The 21,588-nt window shown below is 41.4% G+C and overlaps 3 protein-coding genes across 3 annotated transcripts; all 3 read left to right on the plus strand.

Annotated features, from left to right (window-relative positions):
* The first annotated feature begins 166 nt into the window (after positions 1-166).
* LOC130515847 (adenylate kinase 9-like) lies at positions 167-6,564 on the plus strand. The gene is given in 26 exon segments (XM_057016384.1): positions 167-338; positions 464-484; positions 596-711; positions 825-874; positions 876-970; positions 1,067-1,163; positions 1,266-1,339; positions 1,425-1,619; positions 1,792-1,910; positions 1,981-2,181; positions 2,261-2,524; positions 2,592-2,713; positions 2,841-3,060; positions 3,129-3,182; positions 3,618-3,836; positions 3,921-4,137; positions 4,208-4,409; positions 4,508-4,654; positions 4,757-4,974; positions 5,057-5,239; positions 5,242-5,252; positions 5,341-5,510; positions 5,590-5,688; positions 5,774-5,876; positions 6,001-6,115; positions 6,192-6,564. Coding segments are annotated over 26 exon segments (3,564 nt in total). The 5' UTR covers positions 167-295; the 3' UTR covers positions 6,401-6,564.
* Positions 6,565-6,964: 400 nt separating this feature from the next.
* On the plus strand, positions 6,965-14,774 carry LOC130516185 (structural maintenance of chromosomes protein 6-like). The gene is made up of 27 exons (XM_057017059.1): positions 6,965-7,097; positions 7,335-7,499; positions 7,607-7,739; positions 8,137-8,242; positions 8,315-8,451; positions 8,579-8,640; positions 9,260-9,340; positions 9,423-9,524; positions 9,613-9,732; positions 9,863-9,961; positions 10,137-10,283; positions 10,410-10,498; positions 10,588-10,752; positions 10,850-11,028; positions 11,124-11,325; positions 11,445-11,559; positions 11,714-11,874; positions 11,957-12,092; positions 12,265-12,345; positions 12,470-12,640; positions 12,801-12,938; positions 13,062-13,207; positions 13,301-13,426; positions 13,514-13,619; positions 13,760-13,912; positions 14,003-14,100; positions 14,259-14,774. Exons 2-27 carry the CDS (start codon positions 7,374-7,376, stop codon positions 14,350-14,352), a joined length of 3,273 nt encoding a protein of 1,090 aa, XP_056873039.1. The 5' UTR covers positions 6,965-7,097; positions 7,335-7,373; the 3' UTR covers positions 14,353-14,774.
* Positions 14,775-14,963: 189 nt separating this feature from the next.
* Positions 14,964-21,361, plus strand: LOC130516184 (adenylate kinase 9-like). The gene is given in 26 exon segments (XM_057017058.1): positions 14,964-15,135; positions 15,261-15,281; positions 15,393-15,508; positions 15,622-15,671; positions 15,673-15,767; positions 15,864-15,960; positions 16,063-16,136; positions 16,222-16,416; positions 16,589-16,707; positions 16,778-16,978; positions 17,058-17,321; positions 17,389-17,510; positions 17,638-17,857; positions 17,926-17,979; positions 18,415-18,633; positions 18,718-18,934; positions 19,005-19,206; positions 19,305-19,451; positions 19,554-19,771; positions 19,854-20,036; positions 20,039-20,049; positions 20,138-20,307; positions 20,387-20,485; positions 20,571-20,673; positions 20,798-20,912; positions 20,989-21,361. Coding segments are annotated over 26 exon segments (3,564 nt in total). The 5' UTR covers positions 14,964-15,092; the 3' UTR covers positions 21,198-21,361.
* The last annotated feature ends 227 nt before the right edge of the window (positions 21,362-21,588 follow it).

A 21,588-nucleotide genomic window follows, 5' to 3' on the forward strand; every position in this document is an offset into this window, starting at 1 on the left:
GTGCTCAGAGTTTTAGATTCGTTAATTGTTGATATAAATGACAGAACACTGGACTAAAGTTGACATCCTTGGGAGGTGGGGGTGGCCTGTGCTGTAAGTGGCTCTGTGCCAAATCCCCTACAAAGCAGCCCTCCGGTGGAATGCATTTCCACTCATGCACATAACGCCTGGTGACAGCATACCTGACCTGACCTGAGCAGGAGCGACACTCTTATCTTTCTTCATGCCTGAGAGCTGCAGAAACTCCAGACCTTCATCGTCAGTTTAAACATGCATGAAGTGAATTATCAGCGCCATGTGGACGGCACGGATCAGCACGGCGATGGAAATAGAGTCAGGCAAGTTAATGTACTTGCCTCCAAAATCCTCCAATTGGAAAACTCTACAAAGAAATCTAGTTTGATAGTTGTAAACATATCATCATAATACATTTGATTGATTATCTGACCTTTTTCTTCATTAGATGAAATGGATGCAACAGAAGGTGAGATGTTAAAACAGCAGGTCCCTTGAAGGCTTTTTTAATTGATAGCTATACCATGTCCTCTTTTTTCTGAACTATTCAAAATTATTGTCAGTTTTCCGCTGTTTTCAGTGACAGAGAATCATCCAGAAGTACAAGACATGCTCAGGGCTTTAGAGGAAGCCAGACAGATGAGCACAGCCCCTGACAGTCTGTATACTGAAGTACTGCTGCAGCATGTAGAAGAGGTACATCGAAACATCTCTAATAAAGGAAATCTAGGATTAATTAAATAATGTTTTATGTATTGTGTGATTGGAATGTATTTAGTATGTTTTCAAATCTGTTAAAATATTTCCAGATTGAAGATGCTGAATCTGACAGGGATATCAAGCCTGGCTGGGTGCTGGGTGCTTCCCAGAACCAATTCCCAAATGCAGGACTTGCAGGAATCTGGAATCTTGCCAGACTGTCTATTGTGTCTTAGTGACACTGATGAAAATCATGGTGTGAGACTCAGAAACAATGCAAACAATTTTCTATCCAACCTAATCAATGATGAGCTTTAATAGAATTGATGTGTCATTTTAATGTTTTGAGCAGTTCTGAAGAGGCTGTATGAGTTGAACAAGGAGAGCATTGACAAAGCTGTGATCAAGAGGATGCTGAGGGAACAAACAGAAAACCAGACTATTGGCTTGTAAGTGCAGGTGCCAAGACACTATGTGCTTTTAGGAAGGGGGATCTTATCGCTGAAATGGACCATTAATGCTGCGGTTGTGTGCACTTGTTCTAATTACAGCCAACAAGAGGAGGAAGACTCAGATCTAGATGCTGAGCGGTCAGAAATCAAGTCAATGGATGAAGAAAACAAAGGTATTTATGTCTTGTGATTTGGGTCCCATGATTATCCAGGATAAACAATCTCCCTCTGTTTTCATCTTTTTTGCTGTGTGTCAAGGCTTGGCACTGCTCGATCACTGTGATTTTGGTTATCCCGACGGCCCCGAGATGAACGACTGTAAACTGCAGCTGCAGCAGTTTGTGAATGAGTGGGAGCTAATGCAGTGTCCTCCATCTGTTGCTGTCTCTGAGCTGGAGATTGGTGACAAGAGCCCTGAGGTCCTCCTTCAAGAGATGATCCATCAGATGGAAAGTGAGAGCAAAAAAGTCGTGTCCATTCTTCCCTCCATCCAGATAAATTACTCTCACATCTCGTATATTAATTAAAACAAGTAGTTACATAATGTATGTGTTAATGTTGATTTAATTGAGTTAATAATGTAAACAAATTAATTTTATCTTCTTGTTACTTGCATGACTTGAAGAACCATTTCAGTATGTTCCCTGGGAGATGTCAGATGTGGACTTGGATCAAGAATTGGAGGATATGAAAGCCTTAACTGAGCTGGAGAAAGGCAGTAGTGAAGATGAAGAGAAAAATGAGGTGAGGAAATGTGAACTTTTCATCACCTTTTGTGCGGTGCTTAACATCCCCTCCCTCTCCATAAACACAGGAAGACACGACATCCAGATTATTTGGCGATACCTATCATTTCTGCCCCGTGGCCTTAAAAACGCACAATGTGCTGTGTCGCTGTAGTGACAAAATCGCAGCAAGGTACCGTGAGAGGACTTTCTTTTTCTTTAGCCCAGAAGCCAGAGACTCCTTTCTTCAAAACCCAAAGCAATTTGTTGCACAGACCAACCCTCTTCAGGTACTATTAACAAGTAAAGTGAAATAAGGTCACATTTATGGGAAAAAATACTTATGTTTTTTCCTTTTTTTAATTAAAGCCTCCGGCCCTGCGGATATTTATTCTTGGGCCTAGAGGAGCAGGTAAGACCACTATTGGAGAGTGGCTTGCCAAGCAACTTGACATCTTCTATATTAAGTTCAGGGAGCTTCTTCAAATGCTGATAATTGCCAAAACTAAGGAAAGGATTCTTCATGCTGATGAGGAGGATTCAGCAGCAGCAGATTCTTTGGCTCTCTTGGTAGCCCTGATAAAAGAAGCCAGAGGAGAGGACACAGATGAGGACATTGCTGCCACAATTCAGGTCAGCAACATTAGATTGCTCTGTATATTAACATATCTCAAATTATATTATGATGATCATTTAAAAGGAGGAAGTGATATTGACTGAGGAGGAAACAGCCATCAAATCCTACCTGTCTGTTAGAGATCCACTGAGTCCAGAGATCCTTGATAACATCCTCAAACCATATTGGGAAGAGGAACCATACAGGTGAAAAAATACACATTACAGAAAATAATAGCACAATTCAGATTTATCAAAATCTTATATAAAATTATATTAATGACGCCTTCATTAATATAAATTGAAAGACTCTGCCTCTGTTGTCACATGGCAGGTCTACTGGTTTTATTTTGGAAGGCTTCCCCAACAATTCTGAGGAGCTGGAGTACATGATTCAGCAACAGCTGTTCCCTGACCTGGTGGTAGTAATGGAGGTGGACGTATCAGATGTTCAGATGCGTCTGTTGCCGCTGTACTTGTCAAAGTGGCAAGTCCAGCACAAACAGCGTGAAAAACAGAGGAGCATCCTTCGAGAACTACACAAGAAGAATCGGGTAAGGCAGTAACAGCTGGATAAGAAGACTTTTATAGGCTTCATCATCCAAACTGTTCTACCCATTAGGAGGAGACCATTGCCAAAAGGAGAGCTGAACTCTGGGAAGAACATCAAAAAAAGGTGAGAAAAAAGGGTGAGTGTAACAAATGCAAAAGCAAGTGCATCGTTATGGTGTCATCATCTCAAAAGAATCCCAACATGTCCATTTCCCATATTAGTTAAGTAATGACAATGAGACGGAAGGCACTGCAGAAAATGTAGAGGATAATTTGGAAGCCATTCTGGATGAAGAGTTTCCTCCAGATGAAGATCCAGTGTATTTAGAAAAGGAGGAGACTGTCGAGGAGGCATCAGACAGGATGGAGAAAGAGATAGAGAAGCGTTTTGCGGCGGATCAAGAAACCTCTCTGAACTTGTGGTACAAAAGAACACAGAATGCCAGATGTTTCTAAATATAAGCTTTATTGTCATTCTGGATACAAACAGAGAATCGGCTACATATTTAATACATTTGCCTGTTGTACTTCTGTTTATTTTGTCTTCTGTTGTTGCCAGGAGCATTTGAGTGAAAAGAACATCCCAAAAATGACAATCAACACATCTCAAAGACTGCGGGTTGTGCAGCGTCAGCTTATCCAGGAAATCCAACCCCTGGTGACAAACAGGGAGTCACTCTTCCACAAATCCCATCCAATCTCATGCACACTGGCACAAAATCTGCTGCTCTCTTCTTATAAGCACCACAGTGGATTTGGCTGCTGGGATCCTGTAGAGGTCCGCATTATTCATTAATGACTTCATATGTCAAATAACCTTTGAAATGTATCACCATATATTTTATCTCATGCTTTTCTATAGCAACACAAAAATTGGGATATGATCCACCCACTGCTTTGGCCTCCCAACAGTTCATATCCCCTGCTTTTGAATCAGTTTATCTACTTCTTTACATCTGTGGGGAACCGCAACACTTTTATGTTGAACCCCTTGAAGTACCTCAGACAGCCCAAGCCCAGCCCAGCCCCACCCATTAAAATAGCTGTTGTTGGACCGCCAAAATCGGGGAAAACTACTGGTGAGACTCAAGACAACTTTCTCAAACATCTTTTCGGTCATGTATTCACTGTCTTGATGTTTCACTCTAGTTGCACAGATGTTTGCTCAAAAGTATGGCTTGGCCCGGTTATCCATTGGCAGCGTCATGCGAAAGGTGCTCAACACTCAGAAGTACACTCATCTGGTTGGCCAGATGCAGAATTATCTCACCCAGGGTCTTGTTGTGCCTGATGAGCTGGCAATCCAGTGTCTAGAAGTGGTGCTCTTGAGTTCAGTCTGCAGCACTCGTGGGTAAGATGGCATAAGGTCTCTAATTGCTAAGCTAATTGAGGTATTTTAGAAATGTAAATCTTGACTTTCTTGTTATTTCTGCTTGATGGTATGTTCAGATATGTGTTGGATGGTTTTCCAATGACGCTTAAACAGGCAAAGCTGATGGGATCTCGAAGCATTACCCCCATGATAATAGTAGAACTGGAGCTTGACACAGTGGAGGTGCTAAAAAGAGGCCTTGCTGACAAGATGAGGCCTAAAAAGTCAGAGCATTTGCATCTTTCATTACTATTAATCACAACCTTTTGCATTTTCGTGTACATACCTTCAAAACGTATGCAAAAAAAAAAGCTCTTTTACTGCAGGCTTCACCTGATGCACAACAGTGCAGAGATCCTTCACATCCGTTGCTCCTGCTACAAGCAGGAGGTCGAGCATGTGAGACGGTACTTCCGGAAAGAGTATCAGAATTGGATCCAGGTCAGCGGCTTGAAAAGCAAATGGTGGATCTGGGACTGCATTTTAACGGAAGTCAGCATTAGCATGAAATATATCCGCAGCTACCTTGAGAGAACACGCAAAGGTAAAATTCTGACAGATACTGACCACTCTTCAAGCTTGAAGTAAGAGAACATGTGTAATCTCTCCCTCCTTGATTTTAACAGGACAAGCAGCCTGCATCAACAGACTCTGCATCACTCCCAAAGAGCTGCAGTGTCACCTTGGAGAGTTTGGCCTGTACTGCCCAGTCTGCCTGGCCTTACATCACCACCTGTTTGACTGCTCTGAGGATGAAGCTTTAACCCACGCAGCTGAGCACAGGGGGCACTATTACAAGATGTGTGGCAAAACCACCTAGAGGTCAGAAAGTGTTGAACAAAGAGCATCAATCCATGTGTCATAGTTTACATCACACTCTAAACAACATGCATCTTGCTCTCAACCACAGAGATTTCTGCTTACTCCAGATGAGTTTGTGACTCCTGGCTGCCCCCACACTCTCCCACCTCCCGACCAGCTACCAGCAAAGCTAACTGAGATCCAGGTGAAAAACAGATTCCCTCAGCAAGTTGAGATGAAGGGTTTCTGCTCAGTAACCTTTCTTGAGGGAAAACAAAGGTACTCATTTAAAACTAATTGGCCATCTTAGTCTAATTTTAAATGTGTTTTTTAACATCTAAGATGAATCTACCCACAGATATGAGGCACTAGTTCAAGGAAAGATTAACTATGCAGCAGAGTACAGGGGAAAGATCTATTTCTTTGAGACGGAGCAGAAGCGGCACAAGTTTATGAGGTTTGCAAATCCTTGCATGTCAAATCTTTGATTCATGTAGATTTCAGCCAATTAACTGAACATATTGATCTGTTTGTCACTCAAGGACTCCTGAAACCTATTTGATCCCAAAGCTGCCTGTGAAGGTTCCTCCTGTTTGTGAACCTGTGAGCCTCACATCCCTCCCAGTATTGGGCTACCTGGAACAGGTCAGACACGGTTAAACATCCAAGAAAAATGTTACCATATTTCTGAATTGTGCTGGCTTTTGGTCACCATCGCTGTATGTCTGTGGTTTGATTTGGTTGGTTGGTTTTGTGTGTATGATTTTAGGGTGTGTCAGAAGCAATAATCAAGGCCATGACAGCTGTTGGATGCCTCAAACCCAAGTATCCCTTCATCAATATACAAAAATCTGCACTCATCTATGTTGCTCTCTATCTGAAAGGTGAGTTAGATGGAAAAAGCGCATAATCACATCAACTTCTCTTTTCAATTAAGGAATTTATTATCATATCTTATAGCGTTCAACCACAACAGTACGACACGCAACAGAGAGCAGTACAGAAAGAAGTTGGCTTTGTTTGAAGAGGACTGCGCACTTGTCCCCTACCTCGGCTCAATAATGAAAGGCGACTACAAGCCCCCCAATGAAAGGCCCATCGACTTTGAGTTCAAACTGAACAGGTTTTCGGCTTTGAGAGTCTCGCCAAAACCCAACAGTATCATTTAACTGCTTGTTTTCAATCCAGACTGCTCTTATTTGTGTGAATATCTGCCAGACCTCATTGGGAGAGTATAAGTAAATGTTATAAGTTAAAAACAAAATCAACCCCAAATAAGAAAAATTGTTTCTGAAAATGTTTGCATTCTTCAAATAAATTTTATTCCCATCCATCCATTTTCACCGGCTTTTTTGTGCTTGGGGAGGCAGAGGAGTGGGGATTGCAGGACAATATACAATGGCACCCAAGGCTCACAAGCAAATTAATGATTTATTTTTTTTTAACTTATAAAATGTTACTGGACTGACTACTGACCAAATTACCTTATGGTACATGTACTGTATATCAGGTGGTTATAGAGTCCTTGAACGTTTGAAACATGAACGTGTGTTCATTGTATGTCAGAATAGGCCAATGCCAATTCTTATATTCTTAAGTCTTTCCAAAATAAAACTAATTCATCCTTTCTTTTTATCCACCTAACTTGTTTCTCCGAGTTACCGCTTGTCCTCCAGTCCAGTTGGTGGCGGTATTTCACCGTGACGCTGCTGGATCTACCACTTTTTAGACGAAGAAGAAATTCGCCCCTGCGTCGCCGTACTACGAGTTTCAGGGTGGGCGCGAATTCGGAGTTCGGTCCCGGTTCCGGGGAAAGCTGCCCCGTCTTTGTGGCCCCTTCCCTTGGACATCATTTACGAACGTCAGGTAACAGCCTATGATTTACATGCAGTTTAAACCAATAGTTCACCCAGCTTCGTCACTGTTTTTTTTTTAGTTTGTTGCATACGCTGTCAATACTACAAAAACTAATTTGCCATCAACTACTTTTAATATCATTGCTTACCTTAACCCTAACCTTTTTTTTTTAATCTTGCTTGAGTTAATTTCTTGACTGAACGCTCGTCGATATGAGCAAATGTGTGCTCTTTGTTTGTCCGTCAGTTTCGTTTTCCCCAATATAAGCCAGGCTGTGTGCGCAAGATGTCAAAAAGGAAGAGCATCTCGACCCATGACAAGTCTACCAAGAGGGTTAGATTTGTGGAGGAGGAGGAGGACAGCGAGGATGCTGATGACCGCGATCAGGACGTTGAACGACTGAGTCCCCAGGTAGTTGTCATTGACATGCTGCAGAACCCCATGTTTTTATCAGAAAAAACCCCATCATCCACGTGTAGTGTATTGGTGCATCAGTTATGACCCATTGATCTCTGTAGGTGTTGCCCAGTGGTGATGTGAGCGATGTGGGGATTGTAAAAAGCATCACACTGAATAACTTCATGTGCCACGCTAACCTCGGCCCGTTTGCGTTTGGATCCAATGTCAACTTCATTGTTGGCAAGAATGGAAGTGAGTCACTTTTATTCACCCAATATTATAAAAAATGGCTACTAAAAAAAACTACCACAACTCCAACCATATTTAGTTAAGTAACTTGGCTTTATTTACGTTCATTGCTCTCTCTCATCTTGATTTTAATACTGAGAACTCTAGTCACACCCTACTAAATGCCTGTTAAATTTAAAATCAGAAGGCATTGCTTAGTAAACTTAAGATAATGTGGGAACAGGCTTCACCAGGTTACTTAACCGCAGGTCTGCCAGTTTGAGTCAGTTTGAGTCCTTTTTAACACACTGGTTTTCCTCAAAATGACAATTTAATTAATAAAATCAGATTGTCAGTCTGAGGAGAAGCAAAATACAGGATGTTAAGGGTTGTAACATGTTTTCTATTTGCTTATGTGCAGGTGGGAAGAGTGCCATTCTGACTGGACTCATTGTTGCCTTAGGAGGTAATGCACAAGCAACAAATAGAGGTTCCTCCTTGAAAGGCTTTGTGAAAGAGGGAGAAAGGTACACACTGCAACTCAAAGGCAAGATCTGTTAAAAATGAAAAAGTAAAATTCTATTTTTTCCTTTCCTCAGCTTTGCTGTTGTATCCATAACCCTGAATAACATGGGAAAGGATGCCTACAAACCTGAAGTTTACGGCCAAGCTATCGTTATCGACCAGAAAATAACACGTGAGGGAATAAGGACGTATAAACTGAAAAGTCAGTCAGGTAATGTAAATCTATATTTAATTCTCACCTGCTGCTGGTAGTTTAAATAGTAATTAGGTAATGACAAGTTGTTGTTTTTTTCTAAGGTTACGGGATCATAATCATGTTTTTATTTTTCCTCCAATAGGTCATATTATCTCAACCAAAAAGGAAGACCTTGTGACCATCTTAGACTACTATAATATACAGGTATGTGCCAAATTGTGTCAGGCAGTTTAGCTTCTATGACCTCAACAAAAATTGGAACAATTTATTGATTTATTTTGAGGCCAAAACTAATTAACTGAATGAATAACAGTTAAAAAAAATACAACTTTAGCCAATATGACTAATGTCTTGCTGTAGTCCCTGGCCCGATAATAATAGGCAGCCTAAAAAAATACATATATATTACTAATTAAAAATTAGTGAATTAAAAAGACAGTAATAGGATAGCTAAGTTACAAGCTAAATCAAGATTAAAGGAACAGTGAAGCAACCACACATTATATGTAACAGCTGTAAAACTGGAGTTTATATGTTTATCTTTAATGTGGGTGGGAAGTGAGTGTTATGGGAAGTGTTATGGCATTGGTTTATGAATTAATTCTGTGGAAGAGGAGCTAAACTATGCAGAAAACCAGACAGATGCTCCTGTTTTATTATATGGTTGTTAACAATAACATCTTGACATCTATTAGGTGAGCTTCAAACCAGCGTAGCGCTAATAGGGAGAAGTTGAAAGTGGGCAGTTTGGAGAGGAGAACCTTATGGTCGACTGTGAAAGTGTTTTTTTCATAACATTGAATACATTTTTGTTCCCTCAAAGGTGAACAATCCAGTTACTATTCTCACCCAGGAGATGAGTAAGTACTTTCTTCACTCCAAAGGAGGGGCAGAGAAATACAAGGTAAATTAACTATCGGTGTGTCAAATACAAAAACAGGTTTCTAATTATCAGTTGCTAAACAGATTATTTTTTCCCCTTTCAGTTTTTTATGAAAGCGACCCAGTTGGGGCAGATGAAAGACGACTTTGTCCACATTAAATCAACTAAATCTGTCACAGTGGATAAAGTCGAACAGCACAGTGAAGTGAGAATGACTCGGGATCAGTTATTTATTTGTTTTGAAGTCTAAACTACTGTAACATGCCATAAAAAAACATTTTTTCAAATAACAGTGTTTGAAAGATTTGAAGAGGGACTTCTTGGAAAAGGAAGACCGTTACAAGAGCCTGGCATCGGTTAACGAGATGTACACCAAACTGGAAGAGTTGAAGAAGCAGATGGCTTGGGCTTTGGTGAGCTCATCTTCAAGTTTTTTTGCTCTGGAAATCATTTCTGTTGTTTCCTCCTAACATATAACGTAATACCAAGTTTTTCTTGGCAGTATAAACCGCTCACAGAACTATTCTTAATTAATTTATGCAGGTTGGGGAAGTGGAGAAGGAGTTTGAACCAATGAAAGAGAAGCTGGAATCAGACAGATGTGCTACAAATAAATTTAATGAGAAAGTGGATGAATGGAAAGTAAGTCTCAGTTTAGCTATTTTTGCTTTTTATATTTAGGCCTATTGCTTGTGTGTTTAAATCAACTATTGAATAGCATTTATTATCTCCTGCCTGCACACTGATAAGTTACAGAATTGTTTTGAAAACGTTGATATTGTAGACTTCAGTAATATTCTTTTGTATAATAATTTAGAAAAAGGTGGAAGTTGCTGAAGGGAAGCAGAAGCAAAGCCACGAACAGTTGGAAGAGATCACCCAACAAATCTCAGAACTCCAGTCCAAATGTACTGAATTTAAAACCGAGGTCCAGAGAAGAAATGCCGACCTGAAGTCCTGTGAGGTTTGTGTTTGGACTCATTAGAACTTCATAAAATGAATACTTTACACTTTTGTACCATGCTGTACATATAAATCGGTTATCCATGTAAAAAGGAGGTTCTAATTTTGCATTCTGTGCCTGAGCCAGGTTACAGTCCACAGACACAAAGCTATACTAAGAGACCTGGAGAAGGATAAGGCCCAACTGTCCTCCAAGATCAATGATCTAAGTCTGAGGTACTTGTTTGGACATCTGTGTTGTATTCTGCTGTATTCATCTTAAAACCCATTTGTGTGTTGTCTGCCTCTGACATCTGGTCCTCCAGCATTAGCCAGGCCACTGGAGCAGAGAGCCAGGCCAGGATGGAGCGTATTGCACAGATTGAGGCTGCGCTGGAAGACCTGACTCACCACACTTCCACACTGGGCCAGCAGATTGAGCAGTATCAACATTCTTATCGCCATGCCATAGAGGGCCAAGGAAAAATGAAGTAGGAACCTGGGTTACCATATCTTGTTGTTATTTTATGAGCCTGTTAGCTTAATGACTCATTGAAATGTAATGAAATCATTCAATCTATTTAAAAGGAGAGAGCTGGAAGGGCTCCAGAAGTCCATTGATGCCAACAGAAGACAACTGCAGTCCATGGAGAGCAGTCGCTCCAATCGCCTGCAACGTTTCGGTGACCAAATGCCGGCTCTTCTTGCCGCCATTGACGAGGCTCACAAAAAGGGCCAGTTCAAGCACAGACCACGTGGACCTCTGGGTAAGCCTTGGCATTTGTCTTCCATAAATAATTAGGTGGTGCATTTACTTGTCTGACTGTGACAATATTGCAAGTTGATGAGGAATTTTCCATAGGATATCTTATTAGCCTGAAGGACCCAGAGCTGGCCCTGTCAATAGAAATATGTCTGAAAAACCTGGTGCAGGCCTTCACTTGTGACAACTATGATGATGAGCGGGTGCTCAAGAGCCTAATGACCAAAGTCCTCCAGCACGGCAGGAGACCAGCTATCATCACCAGCAGGTTTTTCCCACAAGTCCATGACACACAAAGAAGGTAAGGACACGTTCTAACGTATTCTTTATTTTTGCAGACTAGATTCTTCACAGAAAACAAGGTTGTTGGTAGAATAAAAGCTCACGCATCGTTGATGGTTGTCGTTTGTTGTCTGTCAGGGCAGTGAATCACCCTGACTATCCCTCTGTACTTCAAGCACTTGAGATTGAAGATCCAGTTGTTGCCAATTGCCTGATAGATCAAAGGGCTATAGAGTGCATTCTACTCATCAAGGTGAGTTCTCTGGAAAACCACATTTTAGAAGATGCAGACCTTTCCAACGTATAGCTGTGCGTAAAAATGTCTTTGATTGTTTTGTTTTTTTTTTGTTTTTTTTAGATTTAGTGGTGCGAGGTCACGATGTGATATGTTTTTTTGTGGTGTTTAGAATCGTACAGAGGCTCGGAGAGTGATGCAAGGTAAAAATCCTCCTCAAAACTGCACTTCGGCCTTTTCTGTGGAAGGAGATCAGATCTTCACGAACCGCAGTTACACCGCTGACCAAACCCGAGCCAACTTCCTTTCCAAAGATGTCGAGGAGGGGATCAGGTCTGTAGGAATGTGCATTTTCTTTAAAGAAGTAGCATTTCGAAGTATTTGAAAATGACCCAGTGCCATGCTTTTCTTTCAGACACCTGAAGAGGGAGATGGAGACCCAGAAAGTTCAGGCCGCTCACATTCAGCAGCAAATAAGAAGTACAGACAAGAACATCAGCGAGAACCAAGATCTGCTGAGAAGAACCCAGACAGAACAGAAGACAACCGAGGTACGACATTCACAAAGTACCTAAAACAGGTCTGACATATCAAATTTATACATTTAAGATGCATCGGATCAGATGTAAAATTAAAAAAAAAAAATCCTTCCATTTTTAAAGATATAAAATAAAAAATCTTGCAGATTTACACATTTTTTTAATGTTATTACATGTATTTTAGAAAAAGACCATGAAGCTTCAACTGGAACTCACAGATCTAAAAAATGTGGAAGAGCCTCAGTCTGAGGATCTGAGACCTCTGGTCTGTATAGAAAAGTTTTGATTCTTGTTGTTCTATATTACATATTCGATGACCAATAAATGTTTTGGCATTTAATAAACCAGAATGCTTGTCTCGACATTCTGCTGTTAATGCATTGTCACAGGAGGAAGATCTTCAGGAGATCATTGCCAAGATCTCATCTAAGCGTGCTGAGTATGATGAGGCCCGAGCGCAGATGGCTGAGCTAAAGAGCGCTTTTGAGAACGCAGAGCAGGAGTACAAGCAGCACAAACAGCTGATAAACACAGCAGCTGAGGAGGCTGATGTGAAAAAGGTAGAAACTAAGCTGACTCCATTGTGACTCACTGACTTTCTCAATTTGAATACATTTCTACCTGATTTTGCTTGATGTTTCATGAGTCTTTCTTGCAATATTTTGTGGGTGTAGCTTAACTGAGGGACAACTTTAGCATTGTCTTCTGGTCCTTCTGCAGGAAGAGCTGAGCAAGACTGATCAGGAGGTGATGAAATGCAAGCATCATGAGAAACACTATGAGGAGAGACGCAATGCACATCTCTGCAGCATCAAGACTCTTGAGAACAATGTGGCTAGCAAAGAGAAGGAGCTTCAGGTAAATTTAGGAGGAATATTTTAATGATGGAGAACACAGAATAATTCATCCTGTGAGAAGCAAGTTGGAAATGCCATAGAGGTGCCTCGATTAAGTCTCATTAATAGATTGTTTATGGTTCAGGAATCTATAGCCAAGGCCAAAGAAATCTGTCCAGAACAGCTGGTGGTTCGACGGACGGCCAGGAGCCTGGACGCCGAGATCACCCGTCTCAAGGTCAAGATTGCGACCCAGAGGGAACATCAGGGTGACCGGGAAGAGATTGTGAGGTAGGTTACCCACAGTCCAATCAGAATTAAAGATGGTGCTCTACAGGAGAGTTTAACGTTGGTGTCAGAATCTCTAAATTCTTCCTCGTTTAGGGAGTATCACGAAGCTCTGGAGAGCTACGCGAACAAAGCACAGCAGATCAAGAACCTCAACAATTTCATCAAATGTCTGGATCGTGTCATGGACCAGAGGCTCTACGCCTACACTGTACTTCGTAGGTATGCTAGAGTGCAGAATGGCCAGAGAAAACGTCACTGTGGTAAATTTCAGTTTCTCTTTTTAATCCCTTATCTAACCCATCTCAGGTTCGTCTCGGCACACTGCAAGTACTACTTTGATAGCATGCTGGCTCAGAGAGGCTTCACTGGGAACATGACCTTTGACCACAAGAATGAAACCCTCTCTGTCTCAGTAAGTTGAACGCTTCTCTCTTATCATGTTGAGTCTAATTTTCCCTCCACAATATACTACACCAAATTGGGTTTTAACTGCTCCGAAACTTGGAAGAAGCAATGAGAGGTTAATAAAACAGATCTTGTCCGCTCCTCTAGGTGCAGCCGGGTCAGGGAAACAAGGCTGACTTGAATGACATGCGCTGCTTGTCTGGAGGCGAACGCTCCTTCTCCACCGTTTGCTTTGTTCTCTCTCTTTGGCCCATCACGGAGGCACCATTTCGCTGTCTGGACGAGTTTGACGTTTACATGGTAAAAAGACCCCACTTTAATCAAGAAGGCTCATTTATTATCTGAGTCCGTATTGTTGTTGATGAATCCTCGGCTTCTTCCTCCACTCAGGACATGGTGAACCGGAGGATATCCATAGACATGATGTTAAAGGTGGCAGACAGTCAAAAAAATAGACAGTTCATTTTCCTCACCCCACAAAGCATGAGGTAAACACTAAATGCACTGGGACCACATAGCTGGCTAATGGATATTTACTTTTAAATAATTTATGCATAAATGATTCTGACTGGTTTAGATTCCAGGGAAAGATGCACAAGCTCAGTCATCTTTTGCACCGCTTTTTATCTTTTTTTGCCCCCCCCAGCTCTCTTCCGGAATGCAGACGTATCCACATTGTTCAGCTGAATGATCCAGTCCATGGCCAGACCCAAATGGAACAAGAAGGGGAGGGGCCTTAGTGGTGCCAACTGGTCACAATGTTCTCAGGAAATTATTTTCTTTTTAGATTCATTTAGGAGCAGTAACAGTTGTGTAACTTTCACTGTATTTATGGGCCAATGATGCCAGAATCAGTTCCAGTTCTGCCGGTCCATCTGAAAAATGAAACTCATTGTTATCTGTTAGATCTTTAATCTATTCCACAGTTACGGTACCCTTTAAATGCAAACGGTGAACGAGGCTTTGGCCAACAGTCTCACAGTGTGTCTTAATGCAAAAGAACAGTTTGATTGATACTTTTAAATATTCCAGCATGAACCAGTTGGTTTGAAAATGGGTGATCTGAGCTTTTAAATTCCCCCCAAACCTTCCTATTACTGTAAATAAAAGCTACCACATTTAGATGTTTAATGACCATTAAACCAATTGTGTTTGATAAAAACCGGTTGGGAGTCTGTTTAACAAGTGCTCAGAGTTTTAGATTCGTTAATTGTTGATATAAATGACAGAACACTGGACTAAAGTTGACATCCTTGGGAGGTGGGGGTGGCCTGTGCTGTAAGTGGCTCTGTGCCAAATCCCCTACAAAGCAGCCCTCCGGTGGAATGCATTTCCACTCATGCACATAACGCCTGGTGACAGCATACCTGACCTGACCTGAGCAGGAGCGACACTCTTATCTTTCTTCATGCCTGAGAGCTGCAGAAACTCCAGACCTTCATCGTCAGTTTAAACATGCATGAAGTGAATTATCAGCGCCATGTGGACGGCACGGATCAGCACGGCGATGGAAATAGAGTCAGGCAAGTTAATGTACTTGCCTCCAAAATCCTCCAATTGGAAAACTCTACAAAGAAATCTAGTTTGATAGTTGTAAACATATCATCATAATACATTTGATTGATTATCTGACCTTTTTCTTCATTAGATGAAATGGATGCAACAGAAGGTGAGATGTTAAAACAGCAGGTCCCTTGAAGGCTTTTTTAATTGATAGCTATACCATGTCCTCTTTTTTCTGAACTATTCAAAATTATTGTCAGTTTTCCGCTGTTTTCAGTGACAGAGAATCATCCAGAAGTACAAGACATGCTCAGGGCTTTAGAGGAAGCCAGACAGATGAGCACAGCCCCTGACAGTCTGTATACTGAAGTACTGCTGCAGCATGTAGAAGAGGTACATCGAAACATCTCTAATAAAGGAAATCTAGGATTAATTAAATAATGTTTTATGTATTGTGTGATTGGAATGTATTTAGTATGTTTTCAAATCTGTTAAAATATTTCCAGATTGAAGATGCTGAATCTGACAGGGATATCAAGCCTGGCTGGGTGCTGGGTGCTTCCCAGAACCAATTCCCAAATGCAGGACTTGCAGGAATCTGGAATCTTGCCAGACTGTCTATTGTGTCTTAGTGACACTGATGAAAATCATGGTGTGAGACTCAGAAACAATGCAAACAATTTTCTATCCAACCTAATCAATGATGAGCTTTAATAGAATTGATGTGTCATTTTAATGTTTTGAGCAGTTCTGAAGAGGCTGTATGAGTTGAACAAGGAGAGCATTGACAAAGCTGTGATCAAGAGGATGCTGAGGGAACAAACAGAAAACCAGACTATTGGCTTGTAAGTGCAGGTGCCAAGACACTATGTGCTTTTAGGAAGGGGGATCTTATCGCTGAAATGGACCATTAATGCTGCGGTTGTGTGCACTTGTTCTAATTACAGCCAACAAGAGGAGGAAGACTCAGATCTAGATGCTGAGCGGTCAGAAATCAAGTCAATGGATGAAGAAAACAAAGGTATTTATGTCTTGTGATTTGGGTCCCATGATTATCCAGGATAAACAATCTCCCTCTGTTTTCATCTTTTTTGCTGTGTGTCAAGGCTTGGCACTGCTCGATCACTGTGATTTTGGTTATCCCGACGGCCCCGAGATGAACGACTGTAAACTGCAGCTGCAGCAGTTTGTGAATGAGTGGGAGCTAATGCAGTGTCCTCCATCTGTTGCTGTCTCTGAGCTGGAGATTGGTGACAAGAGCCCTGAGGTCCTCCTTCAAGAGATGATCCATCAGATGGAAAGTGAGAGCAAAAAAGTCGTGTCCATTCTTCCCTCCATCCAGATAAATTACTCTCACATCTCGTATATTAATTAAAACAAGTAGTTACATAATGTATGTGTTAATGTTGATTTAATTGAGTTAATAATGTAAACAAATTAATTTTATCTTCTTGTTACTTGCATGACTTGAAGAACCATTTCAGTATGTTCCCTGGGAGATGTCAGATGTGGACTTGGATCAAGAATTGGAGGATATGAAAGCCTTAACTGAGCTGGAGAAAGGCAGTAGTGAAGATGAAGAGAAAAATGAGGTGAGGAAATGTGAACTTTTCATCACCTTTTGTGCGGTGCTTAACATCCCCTCCCTCTCCATAAACACAGGAAGACACGACATCCAGATTATTTGGCGATACCTATCATTTCTGCCCCGTGGCCTTAAAAACGCACAATGTGCTGTGTCGCTGTAGTGACAAAATCGCAGCAAGGTACCGTGAGAGGACTTTCTTTTTCTTTAGCCCAGAAGCCAGAGACTCCTTTCTTCAAAACCCAAAGCAATTTGTTGCACAGACCAACCCTCTTCAGGTACTATTAACAAGTAAAGTGAAATAAGGTCACATTTATGGGAAAAAATACTTATGTTTTTTCCTTTTTTTAATTAAAGCCTCCGGCCCTGCGGATATTTATTCTTGGGCCTAGAGGAGCAGGTAAGACCACTATTGGAGAGTGGCTTGCCAAGCAACTTGACATCTTCTATATTAAGTTCAGGGAGCTTCTTCAAATGCTGATAATTGCCAAAACTAAGGAAAGGATTCTTCATGCTGATGAGGAGGATTCAGCAGCAGCAGATTCTTTGGCTCTCTTGGTAGCCCTGATAAAAGAAGCCAGAGGAGAGGACACAGATGAGGACATTGCTGCCACAATTCAGGTCAGCAACATTAGATTGCTCTGTATATTAACATATCTCAAATTATATTATGATGATCATTTAAAAGGAGGAAGTGATATTGACTGAGGAGGAAACAGCCATCAAATCCTACCTGTCTGTTAGAGATCCACTGAGTCCAGAGATCCTTGATAACATCCTCAAACCATATTGGGAAGAGGAACCATACAGGTGAAAAAATACACATTACAGAAAATAATAGCACAATTCAGATTTATCAAAATCTTATATAAAATTATATTAATGACGCCTTCATTAATATAAATTGAAAGACTCTGCCTCTGTTGTCACATGGCAGGTCTACTGGTTTTATTTTGGAAGGCTTCCCCAACAATTCTGAGGAGCTGGAGTACATGATTCAGCAACAGCTGTTCCCTGACCTGGTGGTAGTAATGGAGGTGGACGTATCAGATGTTCAGATGCGTCTGTTGCCGCTGTACTTGTCAAAGTGGCAAGTCCAGCACAAACAGCGTGAAAAACAGAGGAGCATCCTTCGAGAACTACACAAGAAGAATCGGGTAAGGCAGTAACAGCTGGATAAGAAGACTTTTATAGGCTTCATCATCCAAACTGTTCTACCCATTAGGAGGAGACCATTGCCAAAAGGAGAGCTGAACTCTGGGAAGAACATCAAAAAAAGGTGAGAAAAAAGGGTGAGTGTAACAAATGCAAAAGCAAGTGCATCGTTATGGTGTCATCATCTCAAAAGAATCCCAACATGTCCATTTCCCATATTAGTTAAGTAATGACAATGAGACGGAAGGCACTGCAGAAAATGTAGAGGATAATTTGGAAGCCATTCTGGATGAAGAGTTTCCTCCAGATGAAGATCCAGTGTATTTAGAAAAGGAGGAGACTGTCGAGGAGGCATCAGACAGGATGGAGAAAGAGATAGAGAAGCGTTTTGCGGCGGATCAAGAAACCTCTCTGAACTTGTGGTACAAAAGAACACAGAATGCCAGATGTTTCTAAATATAAGCTTTATTGTCATTCTGGATACAAACAGAGAATCGGCTACATATTTAATACATTTGCCTGTTGTACTTCTGTTTATTTTGTCTTCTGTTGTTGCCAGGAGCATTTGAGTGAAAAGAACATCCCAAAAATGACAATCAACACATCTCAAAGACTGCGGGTTGTGCAGCGTCAGCTTATCCAGGAAATCCAACCCCTGGTGACAAACAGGGAGTCACTCTTCCACAAATCCCATCCAATCTCATGCACACTGGCACAAAATCTGCTGCTCTCTTCTTATAAGCACCACAGTGGATTTGGCTGCTGGGATCCTGTAGAGGTCCGCATTATTCATTAATGACTTCATATGTCAAATAACCTTTGAAATGTATCACCATATATTTTATCTCATGCTTTTCTATAGCAACACAAAAATTGGGATATGATCCACCCACTGCTTTGGCCTCCCAACAGTTCATATCCCCTGCTTTTGAATCAGTTTATCTACTTCTTTACATCTGTGGGGAACCGCAACACTTTTATGTTGAACCCCTTGAAGTACCTCAGACAGCCCAAGCCCAGCCCAGCCCCACCCATTAAAATAGCTGTTGTTGGACCGCCAAAATCGGGGAAAACTACTGGTGAGACTCAAGACAACTTTCTCAAACATCTTTTCGGTCATGTATTCACTGTCTTGATGTTTCACTCTAGTTGCACAGATGTTTGCTCAAAAGTATGGCTTGGCCCGGTTATCCATTGGCAGCGTCATGCGAAAGGTGCTCAACACTCAGAAGTACACTCATCTGGTTGGCCAGATGCAGAATTATCTCACCCAGGGTCTTGTTGTGCCTGATGAGCTGGCAATCCAGTGTCTAGAAGTGGTGCTCTTGAGTTCAGTCTGCAGCACTCGTGGGTAAGATGGCATAAGGTCTCTAATTGCTAAGCTAATTGAGGTATTTTAGAAATGTAAATCTTGACTTTCTTGTTATTTCTGCTTGATGGTATGTTCAGATATGTGTTGGATGGTTTTCCAATGACGCTTAAACAGGCAAAGCTGATGGGATCTCGAAGCATTACCCCCATGATAATAGTAGAACTGGAGCTTGACACAGTGGAGGTGCTAAAAAGAGGCCTTGCTGACAAGATGAGGCCTAAAAAGTCAGAGCATTTGCATCTTTCATTACTATTAATCACAACCTTTTGCATTTTCGTGTACATACCTTCAAAACGTATGCAAAAAAAAAAGCTCTTTTACTGCAGGCTTCACCTGATGCACAACAGTGCAGAGATCCTTCACATCCGTTGCTCCTGCTACAAGCAGGAGGTCGAGCATGTGAGACGGTACTTCCGGAAAGAGTATCAGAATTGGATCCAGGTCAGCGGCTTGAAAAGCAAATGGTGGATCTGGGACTGCATTTTAACGGAAGTCAGCATTAGCATGAAATATATCCGCAGCTACCTTGAGAGAACACGCAAAGGTAAAATTCTGACAGATACTGACCACTCTTCAAGCTTGAAGTAAGAGAACATGTGTAATCTCTCCCTCCTTGATTTTAACAGGACAAGCAGCCTGCATCAACAGACTCTGCATCACTCCCAAAGAGCTGCAGTGTCACCTTGGAGAGTTTGGCCTGTACTGCCCAGTCTGCCTGGCCTTACATCACCACCTGTTTGACTGCTCTGAGGATGAAGCTTTAACCCACGCAGCTGAGCACAGGGGGCACTATTACAAGATGTGTGGCAAAACCACCTAGAGGTCAGAAAGTGTTGAACAAAGAGCATCAATCCATGTGTCATAGTTTACATCACACTCTAAACAACATGCATCTTGCTCTCAACCACAGAGATTTCTGCTTACTCCAGATGAGTTTGTGACTCCTGGCTGCCCCCACACTCTCCCACCTCCCGACCAGCTACCAGCAAAGCTAACTGAGATCCAGGTGAAAAACAGATTCCCTCAGCAAGTTGAGATGAAGGGTTTCTGCTCAGTAACCTTTCTTGAGGGAAAACAAAGGTACTCATTTAAAACTAATTGGCCATCTTAGTCTAATTTTAAATGTGTTTTTTAACATCTAAGATGAATCTACCCACAGATATGAGGCACTAGTTCAAGGAAAGATTAACTATGCAGCAGAGTACAGGGGAAAGATCTATTTCTTTGAGACGGAGCAGAAGCGGCACAAGTTTATGAGGTTTGCAAATCCTTGCATGTCAAATCTTTGATTCATGTAGATTTCAGCCAATTAACTGAACATATTGATCTGTTTGTCACTCAAGGACTCCTGAAACCTATTTGATCCCAAAGCTGCCTGTGAAGGTTCCTCCTGTTTGTGAACCTGTGAGCCTCACATCCCTCCCAGTATTGGGCTACCTGGAACAGGTCAGACACGGTTAAACATCCAAGAAAAATGTTACCATATTTCTGAATTGTGCTGGCTTTTGGTCACCATCGCTGTATGTCTGTGGTTTGATTTGGTTGGTTGGTTTTGTGTGTATGATTTTAGGGTGTGTCAGAAGCAATAATCAAGGCCATGACAGCTGTTGGATGCCTCAAACCCAAGTATCCCTTCATCAATATACAAAAATCTGCACTCATCTATGTTGCTCTCTATCTGAAAGGTGAGTTAGATGGAAAAAGCGCATAATCACATCAACTTCTCTTTTCAATTAAGGAATTTATTATCATATCTTATAGCGTTCAACCACAACAGTACGACACGCAACAGAGAGCAGTACAGAAAGAAGTTGGCTTTGTTTGAAGAGGACTGCGCACTTGTCCCCTACCTCGGCTCAATAATGAAAGGCGACTACAAGCCCCCCAATGAAAGGCCCATCGACTTTGAGTTCAAACTGAACAGGTTTTCGGCTTTGAGAGTCTCGCCAAAACCCAACAGTATCATTTAACTGCTTGTTTTCAATCCAGACTGCTCTTATTTGTGTGAATATCTGCCAGACCTCATTGGGAGAGTATAAGTAAATGTTATAAGTTAAAAACAAAATCAACCCCAAATAAGAAAAATTGTTTCTGAAAATGTTTGCATTCTTCAAATAAATTTTATTCCCATCCATCCATTTTCACCGGCTTTTTTGTGCTTGGGGAGGCAGAGGAGTGGGGATTGCAGGACAATATACAATGGCACCCAAGGCTCACAAGCAAATTAATGATTTATTTTTTTTTAACTTATAAAATGTTACTGGACTGACTACTGACCAAATTACCTTATGGTACATGTACTGTATATCAGGTGGTTATAGAGTCCTTGAACGTTTGAAACATGAACGTGTGTTCATTGTA

Source organism: Takifugu flavidus, chromosome 19 (genome assembly GCF_003711565.1).
Source record: "Takifugu flavidus isolate HTHZ2018 chromosome 19, ASM371156v2, whole genome shotgun sequence".
Taxonomy (NCBI): domain Eukaryota; kingdom Metazoa; phylum Chordata; class Actinopteri; order Tetraodontiformes; family Tetraodontidae; genus Takifugu; species Takifugu flavidus.